Source organism: Rutidosis leptorrhynchoides, chromosome 3 (genome assembly GCF_046630445.1).
Source record: "Rutidosis leptorrhynchoides isolate AG116_Rl617_1_P2 chromosome 3, CSIRO_AGI_Rlap_v1, whole genome shotgun sequence".
Classification (NCBI taxonomy): domain Eukaryota; kingdom Viridiplantae; phylum Streptophyta; class Magnoliopsida; order Asterales; family Asteraceae; genus Rutidosis; species Rutidosis leptorrhynchoides.
Window position 1 is genome coordinate 8729523 of NC_092335.1, and position 16387 is coordinate 8745909.

At 33.8% G+C, this 16387-nt stretch overlaps 1 protein-coding gene and 1 pseudogene across 1 annotated transcript; both read right to left on the minus strand.

The window, feature by feature from the left end:
• Positions 1 to 2419: 2419 nt before the first annotated feature.
• Positions 2420 to 8386, minus strand: LOC139899650 (polycomb group protein EMBRYONIC FLOWER 2-like; annotated as a pseudogene).
• A 5957-nt stretch (positions 8387 to 14343) lies between these two features.
• On the minus strand, positions 14344 to 15251 carry LOC139895701 (uncharacterized). The gene is made up of 2 exons (XM_071878243.1): positions 14802 to 15251; positions 14344 to 14689 (listed from the first exon to the last, which is right to left on the minus strand). The coding sequence occupies exons 1-2, from the start codon at positions 15103 to 15105 to the stop codon at positions 14511 to 14513; spliced, it is 483 nt and encodes a 160-aa protein (XP_071734344.1). The 5' UTR covers positions 15106 to 15251; the 3' UTR covers positions 14344 to 14510.
• Between the last annotated feature and the right edge of the window lie 1136 nt (positions 15252 to 16387).

A 16387-nucleotide genomic window follows, 5' to 3' on the forward strand; every position in this document is an offset into this window, starting at 1 on the left:
ATTAGTAACCCGTTATCTAGAGCATGCGGTGATTTTAATTTTAGTATTGGAAATTAAGACACATCATTTTACTAAATTCAAATGGAATACGTAAACAGATACTTAAAACACCTCTTTTTAATATCAACCGAGCCTCCAATTTTAGTTGCTACCATTGGTAAATCATATGCAGCTGCCTACACAAAAAAAGAATTCACGACATATCAGATTCTAAATCTTGGGAGTGTTTAATTGTCCGTTTTAAAAGTGCTTATATGATAGTATATGTAAAAAAACGGAACCGAATTATCAAACAGGCTATAATAAAGAACTAAAAATTGTATTTGAATATGCTTTTACTGTAGAAAGTTGTAATAACCAGATACAGTCATACATGTTTGTGAGTTTTGATGAATTCATATCACATATTATGAACAATTACATGAGATTTTACAAGAAATCACTTTAAGTCACAGTAAGGTGTTAATGTGTTATCATCAAGCGCAATCACATGTGAATGAAGAAGAAACAATTTACATACATGTAGGATTTTTGTTTTCGTTAATTTCTTCCATACTGAGATCGTATTCTGGTTCCATTGCTTAAATTGGAAGGTGAAGATGAATTGACTGAACAATGAATTCGCTGGAGTGAACGAATATTAAGCAATTCGAAGTATGATTAAGCAGTCGTATATTAAGCAATTGAAAGTTTGCTTAATCGTAGCCCTTGGACTGATTGTTCCCCGAAGAAACCGAATAATTTGATCGGAAGTTTTCAATCGCCATCTCCAATCGCTGTTTAGGGTTTTCAATCGCCATCTCCAATCGCTACAAGTCTGTCTGTTTTGTGCGTATGTGACCTAAAAGACGTAAAAGACCAAACTACCCTCCCTTTATTATTTTTTGTTTTAATCTTGATCATCGATGATAAATGATCCAATGGCTGATAATTAGCCCTTGAATATCAAGCATTTAAGTAGTTTCATTGGAGTACAACTCATGAGAATATACGTATTATTAAAAAAAATAAAGTAATTATGGATGTTTTGCATTTTGGTATATGGATCAAAGCCCATATTCAATAGGCCGGACTTATCAAAAAATATTACAAGTTGCGGCCCAAACAAAACAATCAAATAGACAAAACTCGAAAGTCCAAATCACAGCCATCACAAAACACGTGTCTTGACACAAATCTTTCAACGGTCATAAAACGATCTATCTCCTGTACACGTGACCACCTTAAACAAGTGCCACTAAACTGCCACGAGTCCTATCTCAAAACATCAGAGTAAATTCAACAGACTAATGGATCTAGGCACACACATAATGGCTTTGCAAGCTAGGGAAAATAGTGAAAGATTTGAGCATTATTACACCACAGAACAGGGCCCATATTATTCAACCGAACATGTTAACAACAATACATCATTTAGTCGCTTCATCGTCTATATGGGTCTTTTAGCAATCAAGTTTTATACTTCAGGCGGATTTAGTACATTCTTGTTAACATGGGTTTACAAGTACATAACAGGTAGACATCCAATAGGAGCAGACTCGTTGGACAACGTGTTACACAAGTTGCTTTCTAAGGCTAAGGATATAAATTTCAATAAGTTACTAAAAGCGGTAATTGTAGCAAGTGCTAGTGGGACCCTGCTCGTTATTTCGGGTGCGATTTTTGCGGGGACGGTTATTGCGTTAGCGGTTGTGAGTCCGTTGGTCGTGTTATCGAGTCCTGTGTTGGTGGCCATGGCGACTATGTTGTTGGTTTTGTTAAGCGGGATTTTGGGGTTCGGAGGATTTGGTGTTGTGGGTTTGATGGTGTTGGTGTGGGTGTACAAGTTAGTGATGGGTGGGGATCCGGGTGAGTCGGGTTGGTGGTTAGGGTCGGGTAAGGTGGATTTGAAGGATTGAGAATGCAACGATGTTGGTTATTTGGAGCTTTACTTGTTTATCTCTTATCTCTTTTAGTTTAATTTCGATGTATTCTAATTTATCTAAACTGGAAAAAGAAAGAAAGTGTGTTACTCCTTTACTTAAGATACCTCTGTAACCAGTTAATTTTGAGAAGTAAAAATGTACGTTTTTACCAATTTTTCTTTAATTAATTAATTGCTAGTTCGAACCCAAAGGCTTGTATATGCATACAATGTAAGTTAAATGTAACGATAACACTTGCATTCGGTTAGGCATAAACCAAATTATATGTACGTATATGACGGGAACAGGATATATATGTACTTGTGTTTTGAACCTCGTGTTTAATGGTTTTTCCCTTATAGTGATAAAAAACAATATGTGAGGAACTATTACAACTATTTTAGCTGGAGCTGCAATCGGAATTGAAAACATCTGGAAAGATTTTGAGTGAGTTATCATATCAAACTTTAACAAAAGATCATGATATTAGAAACTTGAAGATGGATATGGATGAATCTTCAAAGCAGAATCTGTTTTTCAAAAGCACACTTTGTCCCCATGTGTTGTGTTTAATCTCGATCTCGATCAAAACAATACTAAGTCCATTAAAAAACAAGTTGTACCATGCACTCCTAAAAAATGTTTACCTTCTCGTTTCACACCTAAAAACTTACGACTCTTCAGTAACCATAACATGAGAGACTATCCTATGATTGTATGTAATTCATGCAACTTAAATAACTCAGTTTCAGGTGCTTGTCTTTGCACATGTTAGACATAATTTGTGACTATATATAACAACAATTCTGCATTACACTCACATTTGACTATTAGCATCTATTTTGTATGCATCTATTATCACCTTGCATTTGTCGACCGTCTTGGCGTCGACAAGTCCCCGATCATACAATTTTATCATGAAGAGGATCCAACACCTGCCAAATCATAAGTTTTGCATTCTAAGAAACACACAAAGCAAAACAAATATAAATATACAGCTTAATTGCAGTTGAATATGTATATATAGATGAGTAACACAATGTAATGATATGCAGAAAAACAAAAAGGTACCAGATTAAATCTGGAGACTTGGCGAAGTGTTCTCGATGCTGGATCGAAAATGCCACACATGCCCAAGGGATATGTCCATTGGCCAACACGCTGGTATTATCATCACAAACAAGTTTGAAGTTGAAAAAAAAAAAAAAAAAAAAAAAAAAAAAAAAAAAAAAAAAAAAAAAAAAAACAAACCATCTAAGCTACACATGTATTGCGCAGTGTTCTGTACAACGCATATACCGTTGTCTTCTAATAAACGAGTTCCATAGATGCATAAATTGCTTTCATATCTGGTGACATCCACAAAGTCATTCAGCATCTGAAGAATTATGAAGTAAACGCTGATGATTGTCACTTTATATCAGGGATTGAAAATTACAGAAAAAAATAACCTTACCATTTGGTCTTCGATATCTACGATATCGTGATCTATTTCGTCTTCACTGTCTTCGTCAGCAAACACTTCAGTTGACGTCATTGGCTAAAAGTTAAAAGAGTTTAAAAACAGTTCCATACTCATTTCTACAGTGGTAACTTCTTACACAAGTGATCAAACGTAAACTGACCACGTTTTAGTTTGAGTGCTTAATTAGGAAAAAAGTGTGTGATAAGTTGTTTTAGCTCCGGCAATCGTGCAAAGCCGATCAAAATTGGGATTCACGAGGGTGTAAAACAACTTAATTGGATTAACTCACCCAATTGAATTGAATGAGTCACCCAATTGAATTGAATGAGTTAATATCTAGAGGAGATTGAATCCGGTGAGGACCGGAGTTCAATCAGAATGATTATCGTGTGTAAATGTGTAATGAATGACCCATGGGGTGTATTTAAGATGTCAGGAGTTTGTTAGAGAGAATGGTGACGTGGCTTATGTCCCTTTCATGGTTGTAACAAACCTGCGTAACAAACTCTTTGTGGGACCACAAGCTGACGTGTCATAGAAATGCCATTCGTGTGTCATGGCCCAGATACTCTCTGCCGTCTACGTGTAGGTTACAAGGTGACCTACACGGTGAACGAAGGGTTTTATGTGTGAATACAGCTTTTGAGAGTTTATCAAGTGTTTCTTCACGGGATCTTGTATACGGACGATCTTTTCGACTTCTCCCCGTTGCCCACGTGCAGTTTACAAGGTGTTGCATATTCCTCGTTAGGAATATGGTTCTATGTAAATAAGTTTTGGTTCCTTCTCGTGGTGGGCGATTTGTATGTTGTTTGCTCACGGGATCCGGGTGCAGGCTACAGGGAATCCTGCGTATTTGTCAGATGGTTCGTTTGTCGCTTGTTCAGGGACCGTGTGCCGGATACGCAGTATCCTACATATTTGTCAGAAGAGTTTATAAGTTAGGCATAGTTTGGTCCCTTCTCACGGTGTACAATTCTTCATAGCTTGCCTTTTCTTCCTTCATACGGAAGCCGTGTAGGCAGTCTGCGTTAACTGCCTTTCTTTCAGCCAATTATGACTTGCATCCTATATCTTTTTGGTGTTTTATTTGGTAATTTGGTAAACGGATAAAAAAATAAGGTTTATTTGATGCGTGGTAAATATGTGCATCATCAACAAGCAACTTGAAACATATGTAATACAGGAAAGAGCGGTAACCTGAGCTGTCTGTGAGTGATAAAACGTTCGATTCAGCAATTGGCTGCAGTAGAGAAGAGACCCTGGTAAGTTAGTTAAATAACAAGTATCAGTTTTAGCTTCCAATAGAAGAACGAATGGAGATTAATACAAAAACATACTTGTTGCTATGACTGTATTGTTTATTTGATCGCTTTCTTCTAGTCTTTGCAGATTGTGGTCTACGAAGTGTAATAGCGGAATGATTAGACACAGGTGTTGCATTAGCACCAGACAAATCACACTCCACATGCTCAGACACGCCTGTAATTCCAAAAAGAGAATAAAAATAATAATTTTTGAAAATAAGTGTGCTACGTTAGGAACTATATATACAGATATATTGTTTGTCTAACCGAACTTGCCTCTTGAGTCACCGAGAGTTGCAGGCATATCAGAAGTTTGCACAAGTTGAGCTTCTTTATTTGCATTTTGACGTTTACTAGTTGGTTTCCTGTGTTTTGTACAGCCATTTTAGTTAGTATTCAGTTTTGTTGAAAATAAAAAAAAAAAAAAATAATAACTGTGTCAAAACTTACCGAAAGGAGTAACTCTCCCTTTCATTGATGCTGATACCAAAATTCTGAGGAACATTTTTTAAAGGAGAAAAAAGTGCTATGAAAAGTGATAATAATACATTTAATACAATCAGTATACAAAAAATCTCCGTACGGTAACAATTCACAACCTCATATAAGTATGTCTCGGTGACATATGATACATCCACAGCTTGATAATCTTCATTCATCTAATATCTAATATAATAATTAAAATAATAAAGTTATAATAGTAATAAATACTCTAATTGAATACAGATGCCATAAACTTTAACAGAATCATAAAAATTTACACACCGTAAAATCAAAGCGGAGTAGATCATGCGATGCCATCAAGTGACATTGCAGACCCTGAAAGACATTAAGATAACCATATCAAGATCATGTATAACCATATCAAGATCATGTACCCTATGACAAATAACTATAACTATAACTATAAGCATAATAATAAATGTATATATGATGATATATAACAGGGTCTTAAAATAAAGGTATGTACTTCAAAACTTCCACACTTCATCAAGCAAAATGGACATGTAAAATCTTCCATAACTACCATATTTAGGAACAATAAGTCAGTCATGAAAGTGGGAACACTAAGATCCAAACGCAGAGGAGTCAACAAAGTTGTATTTAGCAGATACAAGTGGCAAATAATGACACGTCAGCACAAAACTACCATTATAGCAAAAGTTAAAACTTGAAACATTCAATACCTTCACTCCTCTGCATCGTATTGTTAAAATATTTATAATTGAAAATAACATTTCCAGCTCTTAACCTGGCAACAAAAACATGTCTAAGCTTAGTCACACTTCCAAAAGCTACACAAATATGTATGTCAACATAATTATGCATTAACAAAAGATAAGAAGATTAAACAAACATAGTATCGAGGTTGACTACCTCAAAACATAAGGAGATACAGTACTCGAAAGATTGTTGAATCCATTCAATTCATAAGGCGTTATATCTTTCGCTCCAAGCTCTTCCGCTGTACAAATAACTGGTAGTTGCTGCAATGTATTATTCTGCAGTAACCATAAAATGACATCATCCCAGTAAGATCACAATCGGTATATAATAAGTTCACAAATCTCAACCAATAAAGTATGTGTTAATATGAGACATACCTTAGCTCTAAACTCATGTGGTAAACAAAAAGATATACGTCTCTCCTTGCCAGAACAACTCTGCAAATTCGTTTCATTACTCATAAAATAATATGAACATAAACAAGACAAAATCTTAAACTTTCTTAAACAAACTAAAAATTTGCTGAAATAACAAACTAAAAATTTTAAAACACTCAAAAGCTTACCATCGTGTAGGAAGACAAGCTATCATCTGAAATTGTCCCAACTCTCTTTCCTCTACTTAAATTTTGAGAAATTTCCGTTGACATAAGAAGAAAATCAAGTGACATCTTCCCCATTAAACACTGTCCCTCAAATACTGGCAAGAAATAGAACATCATAAATAACATGCATGTAAACAATTATATGAAATGTATCTTACATGTCAAAAGCTTACCGTCATCGACCAACCACATTTCGTTAGAGAAGGTAATGTCGGCTGCAAATTTTTCATAGACATTATAACTGATAACAAACAATTATTTCTCTGAACATATGTAAACATTATTAAAACTTGACATACCAAAGCTCAACAACAAGATAACAATGGAGCCGGATGTGATTTGTCTGGATAATATATTGAACTCGGGAAGAATAAAATTTACTGCAGCTGAAGTTGATGTCAGATCTTCATCAACAACAATCAATCTTAAAGCTCTTTTGAATCGATAAGAGCTAGAGTGCAGGGTCTAGAAATAAGGAAGAATAAAAACGTTGAGCACATCGCATTAGAGATATCAGTGGAGCATAATACATATAAGAAAGTGAAATAAATAAACGATATTTATTTCTAAACAAGGACCTCTCCATTTGAAGTAGAGATTGGTTTGGCCAACAAGACGTAAAACGGAGAAAGACTCCGAGCTTTCAATCCGTTTGGAATAGATACTGATAGTTGTAACCTGAAATCAACAGAAGACAGGTGTCAACCATATATTACTCAGATATCTACTTACAAGCAAATATTATTTTAAGCTGAAAAAGTAAATAACCAAAAAAAACCTTTATTAAGACATTATGCAAAATATTTCACAGCCAAATGATAAAAGTGAACACCTTCAATGGATGTCAAAAAGTTTTATGTAAAAAAAACATAATAACGCATAGTAATAATGAGCAAATATCAGTTATTGAGTACACAGCTGCGAGTGTGTAGTATCTCACCTTCTTTTGTGCTTCTCTTGTATTTTGTAGCACAAATTTCTCTTTAAAAAACGTGGCTGCATGAAAATCATATCATCAGTCAGGTAAATAGTAAAAACTGAGCATAGAGATATCATCGAAAGGATTATAACCCTTGTCACATGCATCATGCATGATTACACAATACATATACGATAAACTGAGAACCAGCAAAGATTAAGTAACTGAGAACCAGCAAAGATTAAGTTATAATACGACATTAATACATCAATCATACCCTAAAAGCTGATATACAATAAAAAAAAAATAAAGAAGCATACAAAAGAAGTAACTAACTTTCTCAGTAGCACGATGTCCTAGAAAGTTGTAAAATTCAACAGCTTCACAATAGGCTGTGAGGCTTTCTTCGGCTGCAGCTTTTTCTTCCTCCGAAAGAGAGACCCCGAGTTCTGGGTCTCTGGAGTGGCTACAAAACAAATACAGAATTGCAACTTCAATTAAAAAAAAAAGAAAAAAAGAAAAATAATTATTGTTGACCCAAGTTTTTTGGTAACTACATGAAGTTTACGAAAAAATTGGGAGAACAAAACTAATAAAAATTTTATCACAGTGGTGTGAAAGCAAACAATGAAACATATAAGTTTTAGAAGAGATGTTCAAATACTTCCAAAGTTATATTGGGCAGTCAAAAGTTTCAATAACAATGTTTGAATGATGAAAACAATTATTACATTTCCAAGTAATGATCCCAAATAGTCAAAGGGGTGAATCGTACAAAGCTCCTACAAACAAAATAAATATATTTGCATATTATTACAAAAAGATATATGACAAGGCCAGACACATCACACCATGACATCATGCATATTAGCACCGCGCCCCCAATGAACCATGGGTGGTTGATAGTGGGGTGTTACAAAAGCCAGATCGCATAAACGTTGTTAGAACACATGCAACCATGTATTAATATAAAACTTGTGTCAAAAATATCAAAATCACCTGTAAGATTTTACAATAATTCCAAACTCAATATGTTCCACGAGTTCAAATAGTTCAAAGGTCCAATACCAAATTTCTTACTGTCTCATTTTTCAAATATATCCGATCATTTTTCCAAAATGATATTAATCAAAAAAACTCGTTGGACAAAAAAAATATGAACATATTCACCTACACCAATAAAATTCATGTGGGACATTTTTTCTAAGAAATATCTAATTTTTAATGTGATGAATGAAACAAAAATCTAGTATAAACCCAACCGATAAGAACTTGAAGACATAATAATAGTGGTATTATACCACCTTAACAACTCAAAATAAAATTTCAAAACATAAAGAATATAATAACTAATAAAGCATAACAAAGGTCAACTTGGGTAGAGTAACACTGAATGGATCTGAAAAGTTCGTATTAAATTGCAAAAAAAAAAAAGGATAACGGGCTGAGTTTAAAAACTACGCTAAGTTAAAATATTCACACTGTAAGAACACTATAACAAACAATAAAAATATAATTCATATATCCACAAGCATTTAAGATGACATATTCAAATAGAAAGTTAGACAGTTTCTTCACGGTTCCATATATCAAGAATCAACACAATTAGATTGACAATAAATATTGCATTAGTTTCCCACAGGATGTTTTTAATTCATGTGTGAAAATTGATACAGTTATTAAAACAATAAGTTAAAACAATAAAAATTGCATTAGTTTCTTCATGAAGGGCGAGATTTTTTAATCAGATGTACGCGACCTAACTGGAGACCTAACCCGGTTATCTCGTGAACGTTTACGACCCATTCTTTAGCGTGCAACACGAGGACTTCCGAGGGGGTCTGTAAACGGGTAAACATATAAGGTTTTTCCAGTCCAGACTACCCGGGGAGGTTGAGAATTTATACTTGTATGTATGTGGCCTAAATGAGTTATCTATAGACTGTTTCCGAACATTTCCCTAGCCACCCCGAAATATGTTGATAGTGAGGTTTGAGCATAAGCCCTCTTGTGAGGATATCAGGACCAATCTTGTGATGATTTCAAGACTATTACCAATTTAGAATGTAAATTAGGGTCTACCTGGTCTCATAATAAACACCATGAGTAATTAATACAAAACTAATGTGATCCCCAATATTGATCTATTAAATAACTATAGCAACCGCTCTTCTATCGTACCTATAGAACTGTTATTAATCTTATGGAATTTTAAGGAATGTATATGATAGATGCTAAGATCTATAAACCTACCATATTATAAATAGAAGACTTATGTGTGAATTTAACTAGAATTTACATACCAAATACCAAATTACAATTAAATGAGAAACACGTCAACGAAAAGAAGAGTGTAGATCGTCTCGAATAGTACTTATCAAAAGAATAAGCTATACCTTAATTCGCTCATCGGCATCACCATCGGATATCCTCAATGGATACGCCGTCAACCCTAATTCTTCCACCCAATTATATAATTTAGGGTTACAATGTTTGATACCTAAAACGTCATATTTATATCCGAACAAGTTTCAACTTACCCCCTTACATCTTACGCAGATACAACCCAAACCTCAAACTAATAAATAATGCAACTATAAACCCAAAACATTAAATAATTACCAACTTAATCTCCCTAGAGTATAGTTAACACACTAGAATAGAAGGGATTACATAATGCATCTTGGATATGTAAGACCTAAAACATCAACTATAAGCAAAATTGCACAAACTGACACAATCCTATAATCAACAAGTCCCTCAGCTTTGCATAGCAGTAACACGTTATTACAATTGGTAATCTAAATTACAGCATTGTAAATTCAAGTACTACAAAATGTCAATCATTCAACTCTAGTCGCAAGATTACTGTTCAGCGCGGACGATGAACTATCTGTTGCAAAAGTGAAGACCATCTAAGAGGTATGTAGCGTCTCACCAAAATGATACAATGTTGAATTAAATTGGCGAAGGCGTTACAAAGATAATTGAGATTTAAGAGAACCAAATAGTCAACCAATGACAAGGATTCAATTGTCATTTTTGGAAGGAATGGAAATGAAATAAATATAGAAACAAATGATGCAGCAAAACTGCAGATTTAATGTTTTGAGAACATCATATAAGTAAAATAGACATAACAGTTTATGCCAACAAATAAAGTTATCAACCTGTTGAAGTTTCAAAATGTCATCGTTGAACAGTAACAAGAACGTGTAGAATATTATTGATGTAAAAAGTATAAAACAGAGACTTTGTAATGAAATAACTGGTAATGAACTTTTAAGAAGAATTAGAAGACACTTAGCGACTTAAGTCATTAGTTTCTATATCGATTTAGCAGTATCGAAATTCGCAATATATGGTGATTCTATATGCAATTCCGTAAAATATGATTTATAGGTTGAAAACGTCAAAAATTATATATGATAGAAATTAATTAACTAGAGGGAGAATACTTACTTGATTTCGAGGTCGCTTTGGCATTGAATCGTTCTAGGGTTTTAAAAAGGATCCAAAATTTCACAAGATCGATAGTTGCTTGAGTGGATCCGTTTGGGGATTAGGATTCCGCAACAGGATGAACATGGTGGGCGAGAATCGCAAGGGCGTCTGGAGGGACTCGCAAGACCATTCTGAAGCCATTTATTTGTATGTAATCTTTTCGCCCTAGCTTCTTGCTAGAGTCGTCCTTTAATCAATCAAACTTCAAATTTGCCGTTATCAACTGTAAAAGTGTGTTATTGTAATTATTTTTGGGCTTGCTATTTTGTACAAGTAAAAAAATATTAAGCTCAATTGGATAAATATTAAATAATTAGGTAACCCAATATATAATAGGGACTAGGGAGTAATTTTTTTAAAGGCAAAACATTTATAATTAAAGAAAAAACTAGCAAGAATCTTGTCAATATAAGGAGAATAAACAACCTTAGTTGCTAGCAAATAAGAAGCTAGTATATACGATTACATCGAACAACCTAGTAAATAGCAATTGCAATGACGCCAAAGAACCTTATTACAAGCAACACATCACATCACACAAACTATGAAAACAAACCTAAGAACAACACCCACAAAACAAAACTAAACCTGAAGTAAAGAATAAAGGTGTATTTGGTATAATTAGTTGGAGTTAGAGCTGAAAGCTGTAGCTGGAGCTTAAAAATCTACAATAAGCTCTACTTTTTTGTGTACCAAACAAAGCTTAAAAATCATAAGCTACTCAAAATCATAAACTCTACTTTTTTAAGCTCATATAAGCTCTATTTTGTGTCATCCAAACACACCCTAAAAAAAAGACATGTATGAGAAGTATAAATTCTAAACCCAAACTTAATACGAGTAATAAACAAGTATAACCCGTCAAACAACCCTTAATCCAAGCAACACACCATACAAAATCCTAAACAATAACGAGTAATGTTTACTTTTAATCTTTCAACAGGTTCGAATTTTGGGGTGGACATAGAAGGGTTTGAAACAGTCAAAGAATATTCTTGATGAGTTGCGTACACTAGAGTATGAGGTCGGATGACTCGCCCTTCCCGAATAACCCGAACAGGAAAAACCTTACAACTTTTTATGTTTAATGTTTAATGATTGTTTTGCAAATCCTCATGAATCGAATTTCTAACCTAGCAAAATCTAAACTACAAGTACGTAGTGGCTTTGAGGCCATGTTAAACCGACTTGATCAATTTGATTAAACTAAATATCGATATATAGATATAGAGCACGTTTTTCTTATACATTGAGTAATTGTATCATAAAGTATAGGATAAGAGGTGTGTCAATTTTATGTTAGACTGTTTCTAACCGTGATGGTGACGTCAAAGGCAAGTGATGTACTTTTTGGTGATGTGGTAAGGTCAAGAGATGAAGTTAAATAAAGGAGAGTGTCAAATTTGAGAGTTAAATTTGTGAATAAGTGATGTGGTAAAATATTATTGGTAGTTGGGTATAAAATATATTAATTAATAATATATAAAAATATGTGGCGAAATCTGATTGGCTGAAACAAATTTAACACTTCTGTCAAATATCCGACTGACGCCCCGGGCGTCAAATTTTGACGCCGCGTTAGAGGCGTCAAGGACGTCAAACACGTTGCCAAGTGGGATGACGGATCAAAATTGATGCTACATTAGTTTTAGTCTTAGTCACATCAAAATATATGAACAACCCATTAAAAGTCAAAACAAACATAATTGACTTGAGTGAGGTGTGGGGTGACCTAAGTGGCTAAGTCATCCGATTGACTTGAAGGGAAACTTGTAGATTGACTCCTTGACGGCAGTACTACAGGTACTCTAAGAATTATAGTTAAAAACTAGGTTACATTAAAATTATCTTATGTTAAAAAATCACCAAGTGACAATACAATTAGATAATGCATTAGTTGGTTACTCGCATTATTTGGAGATTTTTAATCGGCTAGAAAAATGATGTAATCAATCGTTGCAAAATTTCATCAAATGTTCAGCTTCATTCGGACTGGGTCAAATATTGACGAAGGCATATGATGACGTGCACCTAATTTTATATGTATTAGACTGAAATTAATCCCGCATTAAATCGGCTCCGTTAAACATGTTGGCACACGGTGACGCCCCCGACGCTCTGGAGGCGTCAGTTGAACAATTGACGGAAGAAAGGGTCACGCGACGTGTCAATATAGTCGTTTGACAAAGGCTTTCTAACTGTTGAAGAGTTTGGTTTCGAGTCCGAGCCGCGTATTTCAAGAGTTCGAGGTTACATTCCGAGAGATCGTGAGGTGGCCGCGCAACGATTGTTGGATGATTATTTTTGTGAGACGCCAAAGTATATGTCAAAGAAATTTAAAAGGCATTTTCGGATACGATGTCAATTATTCCTCTGAATATCGAAAGGTATAAATCACTAGTAATGATATTCACGAGCATTTTAGTTATTTTACGAAACGTATGATGCCATCGGTAGGACATTTACTACTTTACAAGAATGTACTTCGACTCTACAGTCAATTGTTGTATGGAACCGCCGCCAATATGTTCGATGGATATTTATAAATGAGTGGGGCAATATCAATACTATGTCTGACCACATTTACAAATGGGTCATCATTTTATACAAAAGTGAGTAGATGAGAACTCTCATTGCACATGATGTTTCACGATTATATAGAGCATGCGAGGAGAAACATGGTTTTAAAGGTATGCTCGGGAGTATCAATTGTATGTTTGAGAGTGAGGGAATTGTCCCGTTGCTTTGAATGAGTTAAATGATCATCTAGTACACCAAATGTTACTACAATGTCGACGATATATATCCCATGTAAGTGACACTTATTAAAGGAATGTCGTATTCCACATATGAGCCAAGGATTATGTTCACCAGATTTCATGCTAGTCTCTGAAAGGACATAGAGAGGGCATTTGAGGTTCTTAAAGGTCAGGTTTATATTTTAAGATTTGTTGCACACACTATGTCAATAAACCGGATACAAAGAGTAATGAAATGTTATGTCATATTGCATATTGCATATTGCATAATACTATGATTTAAGAAGATAATAAATTTGCACTATGTAAGTAAGAGGAAAGATTAATTGCGAGGACATAGAAAATCGTCTTTAACGTATAAGAATTATAGGACGAGATTAAAACATTATCGCAAGAGAGATAATGGATAGGGCGGGGACGACCAACTTAACGATGATGATGATCTAATCAAGCATATTTGAGACATTTGACATTTTGGACTATGCATTACTTTGTGACTATATGAAGATTACTATTTTTAGTCAATTTTTTTTTTTTACATTTTACTCGGTATTATTTAAGTTTTGCTAACAAAATAAACAAATAACTTCCTCCAATCACCATTCCAAACACCCCATTATCACCATTGATATTGATATCGAAAATATAACGAAATTTAACGACAAAAAGCTATAAAACATACTGTATACCACAACAAATCTCACAAACACCATCGTACAATTGAATCAAGAAAAGAAGTTAATCGTGAACAATTAAATTGATAAATTGATTAATTTTTTTTAAATAAAATGAATAAAAAATTATAACTTAATTCATACTAGCTAATTTCCCATACTCGTTGCAAGCTTTTTACCTTCTTTCTGTTTAGATATCCCAAAATCAGCATCCCCTTGTGAACTTTCTATTCGAATCAAATTAGATTTATCATCAACATTTTGTTCCACCACTTTCTGTTGTATTTTTACACCAATCGTATCATTCCTTATAGGCATATTAATATCTGCACAAATTAATTAATATATCAAATCAACATAATTAATTACTCCGTACAAATTATAAGCAATTTTATAAAAATATGATTACAATTGCTAGACAATTGGGAGGAAATTCACCTGGATTTGAAAAGGCCCAAAGAACGAGGGCGCAAAAGAGGAGAACAAGAGGGATAAGATGAACGGCTTTCTCTGAGAATCGAGGGCGACCTAACTTATCCTTTTTAGGCGTTGAAGGAAACGACGACGTTTCATATTGTGGTAATTCATTGGCTTCTAAAGCTAATGCTCTAAGAGCCGGAGAAACCGCCTTTGATGTTGGGGAATGACTGTAGATGCTGTAATACGTATCGTCGGAAACTCGGCTTGTGCTCACCGATCTAAACATGTTTTGGTTTGAATTATTATGTGAATTTGATTCCATTCATTTAATTTAATTTATTTATGAGATGTGAAATTGGGGAAGAACCGGAATAATGGAGAAATTGTGGAAATGGGAGAATTGAAAGATCAAAAGGTTCGGCTGATATTTGGGGTAAATTCGTTACAAGATATACATGTCTTAAGGGTTGACTTGAATATATCACAAATATCGTGTCTGGGTAACGACTTTCTTACATTTCTTTGTCTTAATTTAATCATATAAATAATTACTTAATTTAATTTGTATTGTTATTGTTATTGTTATTTTATTATTATTGTCATTGTTAATGTTAATGTTAATGTTAATTGTTATTGTTATTTAATTACTTTATCTTTAAAATAAATGAACACGTAAGTAAGATGTTAATAATTAGTGTTATTCTATCATATCTTTTTTATTTCTTATTTATAATTCAAAGTTAATATTAATAAATACCAATATCAAATTTAAATAAAAATATCATGATTTAAAAGGGAATATCTAAGCTTTACAATTAATTCGACTAAGCTAATAAACTCATATATAAGCTTGCACGTGGCTGTAAGGATTACGTTTATGTTTATGAAGTGAAGGAAAAGTATGTGAAACTAGTTGACAATTAGAGCTAAAGCTTATATTTAAAGATACAAGCTAGAACTTATGATTTATAAACCTATAAATTAGCTAGAGCTTAAATATGTAAAATGATGTATAAATTAAATTAGCTAGAGCTTTGAGAGCCTAAATTAAATTCCAGGCAGGATTTAAAACCCATGGAAACTTGATTCTACCATTTTCATGGTGTCTACTTATTTTTATTTTATTATTTTTTATTTTTAAAAAAAAACTTTTTCCTACTTAAAGGCCGGAGGTCCTCTCAGAAGCAATCTCTTTATCCGTCGAATAGAGAGAGGGATGACTTTCTCTACTTTTGAGAGTGTTTCACTTTGGGTGGAGAAATGACTTGTCTTTATTCTCGGATAGGGGAAGGATTGTCTACATCTCACCTCCCCCATACACCACTCATGTGGTATTGGGTTTTGTTGTTGTTGTTGATGTATAAAATTAAAAAGTAAATAATATTAAGGATATAAGGATGTTGAGTGATAATCATGTATATATTTGCATCTGCGTGTATAGCATAGCCATTCAATGCACTAAGATCTACGAGTACGGATTAATATAGTTATTTTATGCGCTTAGGTTTCCAGTGCGTGAATATCTCGATTGCATTTAGGGTTATAAAGATTCAACTATATCATTTCTTAATTTATGGGACAATAATACGCTAGTTGGTTATGGA